Below are 14725 nucleotides of genomic sequence, written 5' to 3'. Positions count from 1 at the left end.
TTAGCCTAGCCCGCTGTCTCTAAAGGATATCCCAAACAGAGAGCATGCACCTGGTCGCTGTTGCAGGCAGTGAGCAGGGCCTTGTCTGTTATTTTAGCCGTATCTCCCAACCAGAGCCAAGTTTACAGAGGTGTTGCGGTCTATTTTGTGCGACAGTGCAACACGTTCCAAACAGCTGCTACCCCTGAACGCCTCCCGACCACCCCTGGGTTCAAGTTTGAATTTCCCTTCGTAAGCATGAGGGAATGGATGGCACCCAATAGGAGACCAACCAACCAACGACTCCCTGCTGAACTGAATCGCTTATATGAATATGAATCTATCCTATTCTCAACAATGAATTGCTATTACAGTATGAGTTAATTCCAGGGGATTCACTATGGAAAGTATGATTCTTAGACAAATAGATTTCATTTGATTCGCTGCAGGTGAATCACCAGCCCTCTATATCTCCAATAGCAGATGAATAGCAGGCTGTAAAATTATGAATAACTGTCAATAGAGTTTAGTTATGCTTTATTCACATTTACAGCTTAAAAGCTGAATTGCAGTCACTGTTGGATGAATAGTTTTGGAATTAATTGACTCCTTGATAGATTATTATTGATATCAGGGCTCGTCCAGGCACCTGGCTTTGCAGCTGGTTTAGCAAAGGTTACACATACACACACAGTCACACACACACACACACAGAAGCATGCACGCACACTCTCTCTCCCTCTCTCTATTTCTGTATCACACATGCACGCACACATTGCAGCTCTGTTGGATGGCACGCATCCCTGGGTCCTGTCCAAAGGTGTGATCGGGCCAAGCTAGAGAGGGCTGGGACATGAGCCTATTTGATTTTAGCCCGATCACACCGCACCACATTCACACAGAGGATGCCCAAATTGAACACATACACTCTCCAAGGAGGTAATTTCCCGGTCGCATTGTTAGGACAAACTCCCTAACGTGTGTCCTGTCTACTATCAATGACTAATCTCGGAATGAAGAACCAAATCAACTATAAAAATTGTAACATGTTAATGTTAAGTCTGTCACAAGAGACTAATGAATGATTGGCTTGGTACATAGAGTCTGAACCAACTGAGTGAAGTCTAGCCTTGCCAGGGGAAAGATCATCCAGTGTGTCTGTCTGAGCTCAGACAAAGGAGAGGAGAATGGTTCTGTCCTCTGTTTAACACATCAAGGTGAAACCATCGGTGGGAATTATGCCGACGCAACCGCTTTTCCAAAACTCTAGGACGAGAGAGCGAGGGAATCCGCGGTGAAGGGAGGGATGAAAGAGTGGAGACTGGGGATGCATTATGGATGAGATGTAGAAAGATAGAGGAGGAGGTGAGAGGGAGGGGGAGAATTTGGCATATTTAGTGAAATGTCTGGTTTCTGTGTGAAGATCAGCACCTTCAATGGGTTTTGGGTTCCATTTCTTAAAGTGGCCATTGATTTCAATTGGCAGCAGCAACCTCTAATGTGCTAGTGATGGCTATTTAACAGTCTGATGGCCTTGAGATAATAATAATAATATAATATGCCATTTAGCAGACGCTTTTATCCAAAGCGACTTAGTCATGCGTGCATACATTTTTGTGTATGGGTGGTCCCGGGGATCGAACCCACTACCTTGGCGTTACAAGCGCCGTGCTCTACCAGTTGAGCTACAGAGGACCACAGATAGATAGAAGCTGTTTTTCCATTCTCTCGGTCCCAGCTTTGATGCACCTGTACTGACCTCGCCTTCTGGATGATAGCGGGGTGAACAGGCAGTGGCTCGGGTGGTTGATGTCCTTGATGATCTTTTTGGCCTTCCTGTGACATCGGGTGCTGTATGTGTCTTGGAGGGTGGGTAGTTTGCCCCCGGTAATGCGTTCGGCAGACCACACCACCCTCTGGAGAGCCCTGCGGTTGTGGGCGGTACAGTTGCCGTACCAAGTGGTGATACAGCCCGACAGGATGCTCTCAATTGTGCATCTGTAAAAGTTTGTGAGGGTTTTAGGTGCTAAGCCGAATTTCTTCAGCCACTCCCAGAGCCCTCACCTCCTCCCTGTAGGCGGTCTCGTCATTGTTGGTAATCAAGCCTACTACTATTGTGTCGTCTGCAAACTTGATGATTGAGTTGGAGGCGTGCTTGGCCACGCAGTCATAGGTGAACAGGGAGTACAGGAGGGGGCTGAGCACGCACCCTTGTGGTGCCCCAGTGTTGAGGATCAGCGACGTGGAGATGTTGTTTCCTACCTTCACCACCTGGGGGCGGCCCGTCAGGAAGTCTAGGACCCAGTTGCACAGGGCGGGGTTCAGACCCAGGGCCTCGAGCTTAATGATGAGCTTGGAGGGTACTATGGTGTTGAATGCTGAGCTATAGTCAATGAACAGCAATCTTACATAGGTATTCCTCTTGTCCAGATGGGATAGGGAAGTGTGCAGTGTGATGGCGATTGCATCGTCTGTGGATCTATTGGGGCGGTAAGCAAATTGAAGTGGGTCTAGGGTGACAGGTAAGGTAGAGGTGATATGATCTTTGACTAGTCTCATGATGACAGAGGTGAGTGCTACAGGGCGATAGTCATTTAGTTCAGTTACCTTTGCTTTCTTGGGTACAGGAACAATGTTGGCCATCTTGAAGCATGTGGGAACAGCTGACTGGGAAAGGGAGAGATTTGAATATGTCCATAAACACACCAGCCAGCTGGTCTGCGCATGCTCTGAGGACACGGCTAAGGATGCCGTCTGGGCCGGCAGCCTTGCGGGGGTTAACATGCTTAAATGTCTTAATCACGTCGGCCATGGAGAAGGAGAGGCCACAGTCCTTGGTAGTGGGCCTCGTCAGTGGCACTGTGTTATCCTCAAAGCGGGCGAAGAAGGTGTTTAGCTTGTCTGGAAGCGAGACGTCGGTGTCGGCGACGTGGCTGGTTTTCTTTTTGTAGTCCGTGATTGTCTGTAGACCCTGCCACATACATCTCGTGTCTGAGCCGTTGAATTGCGACTCCACTTTGTCTCTATACTGATGTTTTGTCAGTTTAATTGCCTGTATTGTGTGTGTATTTTATACAGTGTGTATTGCTGTTTGTTAACATGTCTTGTCTTGTTGTTGTAGGTGACACGGTGTGGTTGCCAGGTCAGGAGCTGTCTCTGTCTCCATGGGACCTGGTCAGGAAGCCTCTCAGCCAGCACATCACCATCAGACTCAAAGGTACCAATCTGGCAACCCTGATCATCTTGGAATACAACTCTCCTCTTTTCTTCCCTCTTCTCTTTTTTCTTCTCTTCTCTTAACTTCTCTCCTCTGCTGTGTGTGTGTGTGTGTGTGTGTGTGTGTGTGTGTGTGTGTGTGTGTGTGTGTGTGTGTGTGTGTGTGTGTGTGTGTGTGTGTGTGTGTGTGTGTGTGTGTGTGTGTGTGTGTGTGTGTGTGTGTGTGTACGCGCGCCTGTCTCTATCGAGCCCCTGTCCACCCACTGCCAGAGTATTGGAGCTTTGCCAGGGAATCTTTAGCTAGCTTTTTCTCTTTCTGCTGTGTTATATAGACGGGTTTAGCAACAAAACTGACGCGTGCGCAACTATGGGGCAAAACAGACAGGGTTGGCTTAAATTGTAAACTATATTTCGTGTCCATCAATACATTTGCACAATGAGCACTTGTTGTCTCTCAAATACAGTGAGGGAAAAAAGTATTTGATCCCCTGTTGATTTTGTACGTTTGCCCACTGACAAAGAAATGATCAGTCTATAATTTTAATGGTAGGTTTATTTGAACAGTGAGAGACAGAATAACAACAAAAAAATCCAGAAAAACGCATGTCAAAAATGTTATAAATTGATTTGCCTTTTAATGAGGGAAATAAGTACTTGACCCCCTCTCAATCAGAAAGATTTCTGGCTCCCAGGTGTCTTTTATACAGGTAACGAGCTGAGATTAGGAGCACACTCTTAAAGGGAGTGCTCCTAATCTCAGTTTGTTACCTGTATAAAAGACACCTGACCACAGAAGCAATCAATCAATCAGATTCCAAACTCTCCACCATGGCCAAGACCAAAGAGCTCTCCAAGGATGTCAGGGACAAGATTGTAGACCTACACAAGCCTGGAATGGGCTACAAGGTCATCGCCAAGCAGCTTGGTGAGAAGGTGACAACAGTTGGTGCGATTATTCGCAAATGGAAGAAACACAAAATAACTGTCAATCTCCCTCGGCCTGGGGCTCCATGCAAGATCTCACCTCGTGGAGTTGCAATGATCATGAGAACAGTGAGGAATCAGCCCAGAACTACACAGAAGGATCTTGTCAATGATCTCAAGGCAGCTGGGACCATAGTCACCAAGAAAACAATTGGTAACACACTACGCCGTGAAGGACTGAAATCCTGCAGTGCCCGCAAGGCCCCCCTGCTCAAGAAAGAACATATACAGGGCCGTCTGAAGTTTGCCAATGAACATCTGAATGATTCAGAAGAGAACTGGGTTAAAGTGTTGTGGTCAGATGAGACCAACTCGCCGTGTTTGGAGGAGGAGGAATGCTGCCTATGACCCCAAGAACACCATCCCCACCGTCAAACATGGAGGTGGAAACATTATGCTTTGGGGGTGTTTTTCTGCTAAGGGGACAGGACAACTTCACCGCATCAAAGGGACGATGGACGGGACCATGTACCGTCAAATCTTGGGTGAGAACCTCCTTCCCTCAGCCAGGGCATTGAAAATGGGTCGTGGATGGGTATTCCAGCATGACAATGGCCCAAAACACACGGCCAAGGCAACAAAGGAGTGGCTCAAGAAGAAGCACATTAAGGTCCTGGAGTGGACTAGCCAGTCTCCAGACCTTAATCCCATAGAAAATCTGTGGAGGGAGCTGAAGGTTCGAGTTGCCAAACGTCAGCCTCGAAACCTTAATGACTTGGAGAAGATCTGCAAAGAGGAGTGGGACAAAATCCCTCCTGAGATGTGTGCAAACCTGGTGGCAAACTACAAGAAACGTCTGACCTCTGTGATTGCCAACAAGGGTTTTGCCACCAAGTACCAAGTCATGTTTTGCAGAGGGGTCAAATACTTATTTCCCTCATTAAAATGCAAATCAATTTATAACATTTTTGACATGCGTTTTTCTGGATTTTTTTGTTTGTTATTCTGTCTCTCACTGTTCAAATACACCTAACATTAAAATTATAGACTGATCATGTCTTTGTTAGTGGGCAAACGTACAAAATCAGCAGGGGATCAAATACTTTTTTCCCTCAGTGTACATCATTACAGTTGTCGGTTAGCTAGCTAGCAAATTTTTGCCGTATTAGCATAGACGTGACATCAGTCAAACACCTGAAAACAAGACATGGAATCAAGAACAAGATAAAACTAGCTGAAACGAGCCACCTACGATTTCCCACATGGCAGATTCTAGTCATTGTTGCTAGCCATCTGGCCATCCAGAATCACAACACCACCTTCTGCCCTTTTTGAAGCGCGCGCATCGTTTTTGTGACATTGTCAGCTAAGCCGTCTATTGGCTGGCTCATTTTCAGTCTGCTTAGAACAGTGTGTTTTGACAGCACAGGGAAGATTCCTCTAGTTTTGACACTGAAACAGTGTATCTGATGCTCAAAGCACTGTTAAACTCTCAGGAGGATATTCAAGTGTGTGTGTCTGTCTTCCTGCATATGTCTATGCGTCTGTGTGTGTGTTATGACTGCTCATTTCCATGTGGGTTGTGTATTTCTTGACAGGTCTGTCAGAGTCGTGTCTGGATGAGCTGGCCCTGGAATCTCTTATCCCCCTTCAGCTGCTGCAGAACTACGTCCGCCTGGTACACACACACACACACACACACACGGAAAAAGGAGAATAATAATGGATTCCCAAAATAGGTCACTTGGATTCTGGGTCTAGTATTTTTATGCATGTTAGTATGCCCTCTACTGGCCACATGTATACTTGCCACATTCCTTTAGCATGAGAATGTGGTGACTGTGAGTTCCTGTGTCCCCCATTTCTGCCTAAGTGTGTCTGAAACTGCTTGCTTATAAAGGAAAGGATAGAAAGGGAGCTTAGTGTGCCACTTTGTTATATAGTCTTCAACTCATCCCTCTTCAGGTGGAACAGTACCGTAACATTATCTTCCACGGGCTGGAGGGGAGCTGTCAGGAGTACCTAGCCAATCAGATCTCCCGCTGCATCAAGACCAAGCAGGAAGTGGTGGGTGTGGCCTGTGACATCATCAGGGTGGAGGTGGACAGGAGTCTGACTAAACAACAGCTGTTGGACACCTTCATAACTTGTGGTAAATACATATAAATCACATTTCACACTTATTGTATTGTTCTGTATTCTATGTGTTATTATAGAAATATAGATATACTTGCCTTGTTTCTGTTCAGGGAGCTTGGATTGTGTGTTGTGGCCTGTCTCTTTTTTTGTTTCATTGTCCCCCTCCCTCTCTCACTGTATTTGTGTGTGTATTTTTTGTATTTACAGGGCTCATTTTAAAAAGAGACCTTGGTTTCAACATGACTCCCTGTCAAAATGAAGGTTAAGTTAAATACAAAATCAAATTCTCCCTCATCTCCCTGCAGGGTTCCTGGTCCCAGTAGGTGGTGTGTCTGTGTGTAGTGGTAGTAGTAGTGTGGTGGTGGTGTTGGAGGGACTAGAGAAGGCCAACTCTCTGACTGAGCTGCTGGGAGACCTGTGTGAAGGCCTGGAGAACCGTGGCAAGGCCTACCTGCTCCACGGTGAGGCCTACTGGACATAGACTGGCTGACTAAATGAATGAGAGGATATGGTGTGAGGGATAGAGTGAGTGAACCAGCGAGTGTGTGACTGAGTGAGCAATTGAATGAGAGGATGAACTGACAAGTGAGGGAGTGAAAGAATGAATGGATTAATAAAGGAATGAATAGATGACAGAATGAACAGGTGTCTAACTACACTCTCCCCCCATCATCACCCACCCAACAGGCCAGATGGGCCCGCACCACTTTCAGGAGGGAGGCTTTCTGATTGGCACGCTGTCCAAGTCCCGCCTCAAAGGCTCGGAGCTCCGCCTCCAACAGCACTTCCGCTGGGTAACGCTGCGCTGGGACTCGGAGCCGCTGCACGGCCTTCTGGGAAGGCACCTCCGCAGGAAGCTGCTCCACAAGGTCAGTTACAGGAACACACTGCTCCCTTAGGAACAGATCTAGAATCATTGTATCCGTCCGTACCTTAGATCAATGCTTGTGGGTGACTTCATCCTACTCCGCAAGTGTGGGCCAGCCATCTTGGCTTTCTCGGATAAGATTGGAAATACAGTGATGTTCTGGAAAGCTGGGCGTTCCCTTAACTTTCTCTCTCCAGACGCAGGCTGGTGGCAGTGGTCAGTCTCCTGAGGGCCTGCTGGAGAGGACGGTGTGCTGGGTGAGCTGTGTATGGCAGCAGCTGAATGCCTGTCTGTCCCGCCTGGGGACCCACGAGGCCCTGCTAGGACCCCAGCTCTTCCTCTCCTGCCCCGTGGTGCCACACAACACACAGGCCATCGTCAAGTATGCACGTGTGTGTGTATGGGGGGTGTCTGTGTGCAAACTCATGTTACAAACTTAAGTTAGACTATGCATGACTGTGAGTGTTTCTGGAGCAAACTAAGGTGATCGGGGAGCGGCAATATTCTGTGTGTTGTTTCTGTATTTCTTTATCTGTGTGTTCCTCCAGGTGGCTGGCCCGGCTGTGGAACATGGTGGTGGTCCCTCGCGTGGAAGAGTCCATCGTCACCCGGGTGACGGTCAAGCGCTCCTCCGGCCAGCAGGCATCGTCTAGCAATCTGCGCCTGAGCTCGGGCCAGCAGGCGGTGGTCAAGGCTGCCCTCAGCATCCTGTTAAACAAGGCTGTCCTGCAGGGATGCCCACTGCCACGACACGGTGGGTACACACTACACTGTTGCCTGACAACTCACCCTGAATTTAATTCCGCTGCACTATGGATCGCTACATACATTCGGTTTGAAACTGCCATCCTAGCAGTCGTTTGTGTGACTTCAAAATGAGGGCTGTTGTACAAAACAAATTCATCAGCGTTTGGATCATCTAACAAATCTAACCAATCAGTGTATCAAAGTTGATAACATCATCATGTAGGCCGGCTCTGGCCCAACCCCATCGGTTTCTGGGGCCAATCAGAACGGTCAGAATGTGTTGGCATTCTAGAAATCGTCGGGGAGGGAGGAAGGGGAGGAAGGGGAGGAAACGTCAGTTGGCCGGAGCGATGTGGACGGGTAGCCAGCCAAATTCACACTATAGGGCCGACCCGAACTGAACTGCGCTGGCTTGGATATGTTCTTTTCACATTGTCCTTTCCCGCACGGGTCCAGCAACTATGGTAGATGCGTTACCAGGCCAGCTCAGTACAGCTCGACTTGCTTGGATCGATTTGTCTCTTTTAGTGTGAATCAGGATTGTATGTGTATTTGTCTTAACTATTTTGGATGTATGATAGGTAGCCTGGTTGGGAGGTGGGTAGGTAGATAGGTTGATAAAGAGAATAGTGTAATAGTACTAAATGTTAATATCTTTCCCTCATCAGAGATTGACAGGCACCTGTTGGAGTTCCAAGGCGGGACCTTCCCTCTCTCAGCCATTGGCTCCTGTAAAGGAAGTGGTGGCAGGAAGGGGCGGGACAGCGGCATGTGGAGACGAGCCAATACCAGCCCACGAAAGAAGGGGAGCCCCACCTCCAACTGGAGCTGTGGAGGTTCTCTCAGAGAAGGTAAGGATGAAGTAGTGTTTTCCCCTTCCATTGTATAGTTTACCCTACGATTTTAGTTAGAATAGCCATAATGGATATTCATGTTGTCCTTTTGTTGCCCGCAGGGTCATTGTCCAACACTGATGTCCGCTTTATCACCAACGGCAACGCTCTGAGGTGAGTGATGTTAACCTGAGCCGTTTATTTGACACTATTGGGAAGTATCCATTTAGGAATGTTTTACAGTAAAATGTGTTTATATAACACAACCTCTGTAATTTATATAATGTGATATGCTGTGTTCTAGCCTCTAGGAAACGTGATAGAATAGAGTATTGCTGAGAGCATCCAGCAGGGGTCAGTGTATTTTTATCTAAGTGCGTGCTGATGTTGTACTGTACCGTGTGTGTGATTGTACTGATGTTGTGCTGTACCATGTGTGTGATTGTACTGATGCTGTGCTGTGTGTGTGATTGTACTGATGCTGTGCTGTGTGTGTGATTGCAGTGTTGTAGATGGTGACCCTGTGAGTCTGTCTCTCTGCTCTGACGATGAGACTGATCTGATCAGGGAGCTGCAGACCATGTGCTCCAGCAAGTCAGAGCCAGACATCAGCAAGGTACCACTCACCCTCTTTCGCTCTCTCTCTTTCTCTCTCTCTCTCACACACACACACACACACACACACACACACACACACACACACACACCATGAGGTTGACATTTTCTGCCAGCTGTATTTTTATGCGTTGCAGATTGCTCAGTCCAAGGAGGACTTCATTGTCTTCTCTGGCTCTCCAAGTGGACAATCGCCCCGCCGGAAGACCGACCGTGAAGCAACCGCTCGACCACGACCACAGACGGTGAGTCAAACCGCACTTAAAGGCTCTAGTTAATGGCTTTTGTTCCAGCCTAGCACTAATGCACCTATTCAGTTCAGCTCATCACGTGCAGGGCTAGAACAAAAATGTGAACTGTCTGGTGGTCCCACAGCAGAGGGTTGGGAAACACTTGCTCATCTGTCTCCCCCTTTACAGACCGGCAGCCGTCACTCCACTCCCAGCCCCGCCCCAGGCAGCCCCGCCCCTAGCAATGAGAGGCGATCAGCTTCCCGTCCCAAATCTCAGCTCCCCGTCCCCAGCAGCAGGGGACCGCAGCCACGAGCCAACAGCAGCAGTACTGCGCCACGAACACCCACCACGACCGCTAACCGCAACGCCAGCAGAACTGAACCAAGCAGCAGCAAAACAAGGCAGGCCCCAACAAGACATAACAACAACGTCAACGAAAACAACCAACAACACGAGGACATTTGGATCCTGCACCGAGACCTGCATGAAAACAACAACAATGCCAAGTAGTAGATGAACTCCCTTTCTCCTCTCTTCCTCCTTTTCCATCTTCCTTCCTTCCCACCACTCCGCTGTTATGTCCCTCCATGTTGTAAAGTTAGGTTTATGACGACCTTTTAGTATTTGTACTTGTTATCCGTACTTGTTACACTGTATAACAATTGTGTACTTGGGGACCATAGTTTTATGATATTATACAGTATTGAAAGAAGTTTAAAAAAAGAGACATTTCGCAGGGAATTATGTCAAAAGAAAAATAAGTAGTATTTAAAACAGGTTTTACCTTTTGGGGTGAAAGTGTTTTGGATCAAAGAAAAGAAACGGGCAGTTTTTGTTTTGCAATTAAGTATTTTCTAATATTCAAGTGTTTTTATGTTTAAATAGTTGCAAGGTTGGTTTAAATACTGTTGAAATTAATTAGGGTTTTACCAAATATTTGTAAATAAGAATGAGTAACTTTAATGGTATATAGATTGGTGTATGTGGTATTATGCTTGTACAGTAAAGAACTCAAAAAGAAACGCTGAAGAAAAAAAACTTGTATATATGTTTGTAATAATAATATGCGAATTTGGTTCATAACTTTTCACTTGTTTCAAAGTGAATGGAGTGTGGCAATAAGTAAACGTAATTGCAAACACAGGACATTTTTTGCTTTTTGACTAAGCCATAAATAAATACTTTAAACTACCCACAATTCCACCTGAGTCATGGTTCGATTGACCCATACACTAGGTGGAGCCTGATACAAATTTCAAAGCAGCATGGTTTGTTCGTTTTCTTTTGTTCAACATGTTTTTTTTTTTTTGAAGAATACATTTTTTTAAAGTGTTATTTTGAATGGCCATTGTTGATAAATGTACAGGAGATATTCTTGTCAACCTTTGGTGTTGATCTGTTTGCTAGCTGTCTGAAGTTTAAAGAAATGTCCTGCTTCCTTTAAGAACAACCATTAAAACTGCACTGTTAACCCAAACAGTCCTCCACCTCGTGTCTTCTTACACCAGGCCACTGGCCTGGGAACAGTATGTAGGACCATACTCCAACTGAGAATTTAAAACAAACAACTTATAAAGGCTTCATAGAGCATTCATAAAGCACTACATAGAGGCTTCACAAATAATTTATAAGGGAAGGCAGTAACACTTAAAGACAAAAGGTGTTGTAATTCTCTATAATTTGGGTCCCATGTTAATGGGAGAATGTTTTTGAATTGAAAACCATCTGCATTACAGCGGGGCTTCAGTACCGGTGTTGAGAAACGCTGTCTTACCAATGACCACTCACACTTGTCTTTTCTCAAGATCGTTTTACAGGAAATATAATCGATTGAAATCAAAAGATTCTAATGGAAAAACAAAATAATTATACATTTTCCTATGAATAAGAAATTGCTTCTCTTTTTTTTTTACACTAAAATATATAGTCCGTAGTCAGTTACATTTCAAGATGTCTAACCAGTAACCACGGTTAGACGTTATAAATTGTGACGTTATAAAAACTAACGTCCAATATCACTAAGGAGGAATGTGCCAAATAAAAATACCAAAAAGGACACAAAAATATTTCCTGCTTCGGAAGAGGGAGCTTAACAAATCACATTTGAAAAAGCGTTTATTTTTATTTTTTATACAGCATTTGATCATACATTTTCCTTGCTATTACCCCACCATGCCACCATGAAAAAGCTAAGGAGTACCTCAGGTTTCTTTAAAGTAAATACAAATAGAAAAATAAGGCTACTTGAGCTTAAACACTTGTCCATAGCATCACCCACCATTCATTCCTGTTTTGTGTAGTTACAGCTTTGAATATAAGTTGCCCCGAGGCACTGTTTTCCTTCCCCAACTCCTAACATTAACCATTGGTAGGGAAACACAAAACTGACCTCAGATCAGTGTCTGGACAACTTCATCCTACTCCATATTTACAGGCAGCTTTCAATTGAGTTTAGGGACTGTATGCTTTTTACAATCTTGCTTAAAGGGTACGGGCTTATATTCAAACAAAACTGGCATTCCAATGTTCTCAAAGTGAAACAAATCTCACTCTGGAAACACCTGGATGGTGCCTTTGATTGAACAGAGCCCTATGTGTACCATTAAGGACCGACCACATCTCACATTCACTCTTATCATCTAGACTAGAGGCTCTATCTCAGTGTATCTTTCCACGATTCCTTGTAAACCTATCTCCTTGCCTCCTCAACCATAATGGAGGAGAAGGTCCAAGGTCCCTCTTCAGGCCTAATTTTCCAATGTGTTTTGACGAGGAGAGAGGATGCAAGGCAACGAGGAAAGTTTAATTGAGAAAGAGCGTTTCAGAAGACAAAATGGCATCCAGTTAATCCGGGGCTCCTCAAAGATGCGTTTCCTGGACATCGTCCTCAGCCTCCTCCTGCAGGGCAGTGATCTTGGGCTGCTGGGATTGAGGGGGTCTCTTGCTGGAGTTGAGGCAGTGCAGAGGGAAGAGTTTGTGGCGCTCAGCAGCACTCATGGCCTGCTTCAGGTGGCTGGTCTCGTTCATCAGCTTCTGAATGGAGTCATACCACTTCATAGAACTGCCCTCAATCATCTGGAGGGTTGGGGGGGGGATTAGTTGTTTGGTTCCAATAGCTCCGTGGGTTAGAGCATGGTGCTGACAATCATTCTGAACTCAACTCATACCTCACTCAAACCTATACAAACCACAGTAAAACTGCTGACAATTTGGTACAATGAAGGGTTAAAATGACACACTAGGTTGTGTAATGCAGATAGAATGACATGTTGAACATTTTCCAGTGTCAAACACCCAGCATCATGTCTTATGTTACTGTGCCTGCATTGTCACGCTGTCTTCTTGTGTGAACACAAACACAGGTCACTTATACAGGGAGCGTGTACCAACACACACACAGCCCACACAATACCCTTAGTCATGGGACACTGTAAATCAAATGTTCTTTGCAGTGAGGCTAACAAATGGTGATGCATTGATAGAATAATTGAATTACACTATCTAAAATGGAGGAAACATTTTTTTTAGCTGGTGGTTTGTGCTCTATTCTCACTTCCAACAGGGAAATACCAAGGGCTCTAGTCCAGTGTTTCCCAACCCTGGTCCTCCAGTACCCCCAACAGTACACCTTTTCATTGTAGCCCTGGACAAACACACCTCATTCAACTCATTGAGGGCTTGATGATTAGTTGACAAGTTGATTCAGGTGTGCTTGTCCAGGGTTACAATAAAAATGTATACTGTTGGGGGTACTGGAGGACCAGGGTTGGGGAACACTGCTCTATTCAATCTGTATCGCTGAAGCGTGTGTGTAAAGGTCATTTCTTATTGAGCCGACATCTGCAGTGTTTACAGTGAATGCAGTATTTCCTAATAGAGCTCTAAATCACTTTAATGGAAGAGATGGGAGCTTAACAAAGGGGGAAACCTAATGCTTAAAGGGAGATAGGTGTGTGCGTGTGCACTAACCAGGAAGGACTGGCACTCCAGCAGTGGTTCCACTCTGTGTTCTGACAGTATGACTGTGCAGTTGGAGAACGACTGTTTCAGCGTCTTCCTCAGGACCTGCAGCGTTCTGTGAACCAGAAACAAACCAAAACACAACCTTTAGACAACGTTCTTCAGTCAACCATACACAAACCAAAGTAGACTAAATTAACCAGAGAGTTTAACAATAGGCCTACATACACACATATATAAACACACACACATGCTGTCTCTCATTCTCCTTTTATGTACACACTCCTTCCCCAATGTGCACTTCCTGCTGAGATGACGCTGAAAGCAGCAGCTCTGAAGTAGACCGGTGTCATCAACCACCACTAATTCACTCATTACAGGCACCGTTTAGCTTAAAGACGTGTGTCTTTACGTGTGGTAACACACGTACTGCACAAACACACACAGTCACAAAGACTTACAGTAAGTGCTGGAATTGTCACCACCTGCAGTGAGACTGTTAGGCTGTGTTTTCTACAGCCACCATAAGAACCCAGTCTGATTTTCTTTCTATAGCCAATCTTTTTTTCTGACTGTCCACACTCAGTTTTACATGTGATCCATATCAGATTTGCACATTCACACGGATGTAGCCTCAGAGGGGTGGTTGTCATTGTAATGACTGGTCCTGTGCAAAAAAACAACACTTCAGAGCAAACAAATCTGTTTGAGCGTCCAGACAGAGGTCGCATATGGAAGATCAGGTTTGTATCAGGATTCAGATCCATGTACTGTATGGAGGCGGTATGAATCGGAAGTCAAAGGCTGTGTTTACACAGCCAGCCCAATTCTGATCTTTTGCCCAATTATTGTCAAAAGAGCTTACCTGATTGGCCAAAAACAATTAGTGGAAAGAAATCTGATTCCATGTGTTTTTTTTGGCTGATTACACATTAGTGAAAATATCAGATAGGTATCAGATATGCAAATAATTGGCAAAAGATCTGAATTGGGCTGCCTGTGTAAATGCAGCCTCATACATACACCAGAGGAGGCTGGTGAGGGGGAGACAGCTCATAATAATGAATGGAATGGAGTGAATGGAATGGTATCAAACACATGGAAACCATGTGTTTGATGTGTTGGAGACCATTCTATTCATTCCATTCCAGCCATTACTATGAGCCCGTCCTCCCCATTTAAAGTGCCACCAGCGGCACACACACTTATCT

At 45.5% G+C, this 14725-nt stretch overlaps 2 protein-coding genes across 3 annotated transcripts in view; one reads left to right on the top strand and one right to left on the bottom strand.

The window, feature by feature from the left end:
• Positions 1-10755, top strand: part of cttnbp2 (cortactin binding protein 2) — an 86906-nt gene extending 76151 nt beyond the window's left edge. The window contains exons 11-22 of one of the 2 annotated variants that reach the window (XM_084172266.1): positions 3101-3196; positions 5718-5797; positions 6085-6271; positions 6564-6719; positions 6946-7127; positions 7324-7508; positions 7675-7880; positions 8542-8724; positions 8829-8880; positions 9211-9322; positions 9459-9566; positions 9741-10755. In XM_084172266.1, coding sequence (XP_084028392.1) covers positions 3101-3196; positions 5718-5797; positions 6085-6271; positions 6564-6719; positions 6946-7127; positions 7324-7508; positions 7675-7880; positions 8542-8724; positions 8829-8880; positions 9211-9322; positions 9459-9566; positions 9741-10064 — 1871 coding nt within the window. In that variant the 3' untranslated portion in view covers positions 10065-10755. Of the gene's footprint in view, positions 1-3100; positions 3197-5717; positions 5798-6084; positions 6272-6563; positions 6720-6945; positions 7128-7323; positions 7509-7674; positions 7881-8541; positions 8725-8828; positions 8881-9010; positions 9188-9210; positions 9323-9458; positions 9567-9740 lie in introns of those variants that run through there. The other variant, XM_084172267.1, reaches the window with a different exon arrangement.
• Positions 10756-11799: 1044 nt separating this feature from the next.
• The window catches only part of LOC311137102 (cystic fibrosis transmembrane conductance regulator-like), a gene marked incomplete at its 5' end in the record, with an annotated part of 44645 nt that continues 41719 nt past the window's right edge, over positions 11800-14725 (bottom strand). The window contains 2 exons of the mRNA XM_084171435.1: positions 11800-12629; positions 13524-13629. Coding sequence (XP_084027561.1) covers positions 12414-12629; positions 13524-13629 — 322 coding nt within the window. The 3' untranslated portion in view covers positions 11800-12413. The remainder of the gene's footprint in view (positions 12630-13523; positions 13630-14725) is intronic.

The sequence above is a fragment of the Coregonus lavaretus genome, assembly GCF_964263955.1.
Source record: "Coregonus lavaretus genome assembly, chromosome: 11".
Classification (NCBI taxonomy): domain Eukaryota; kingdom Metazoa; phylum Chordata; class Actinopteri; order Salmoniformes; family Salmonidae; genus Coregonus; species Coregonus lavaretus.
This window is presented reverse-complemented; position numbering and strand designations above follow the sequence as displayed.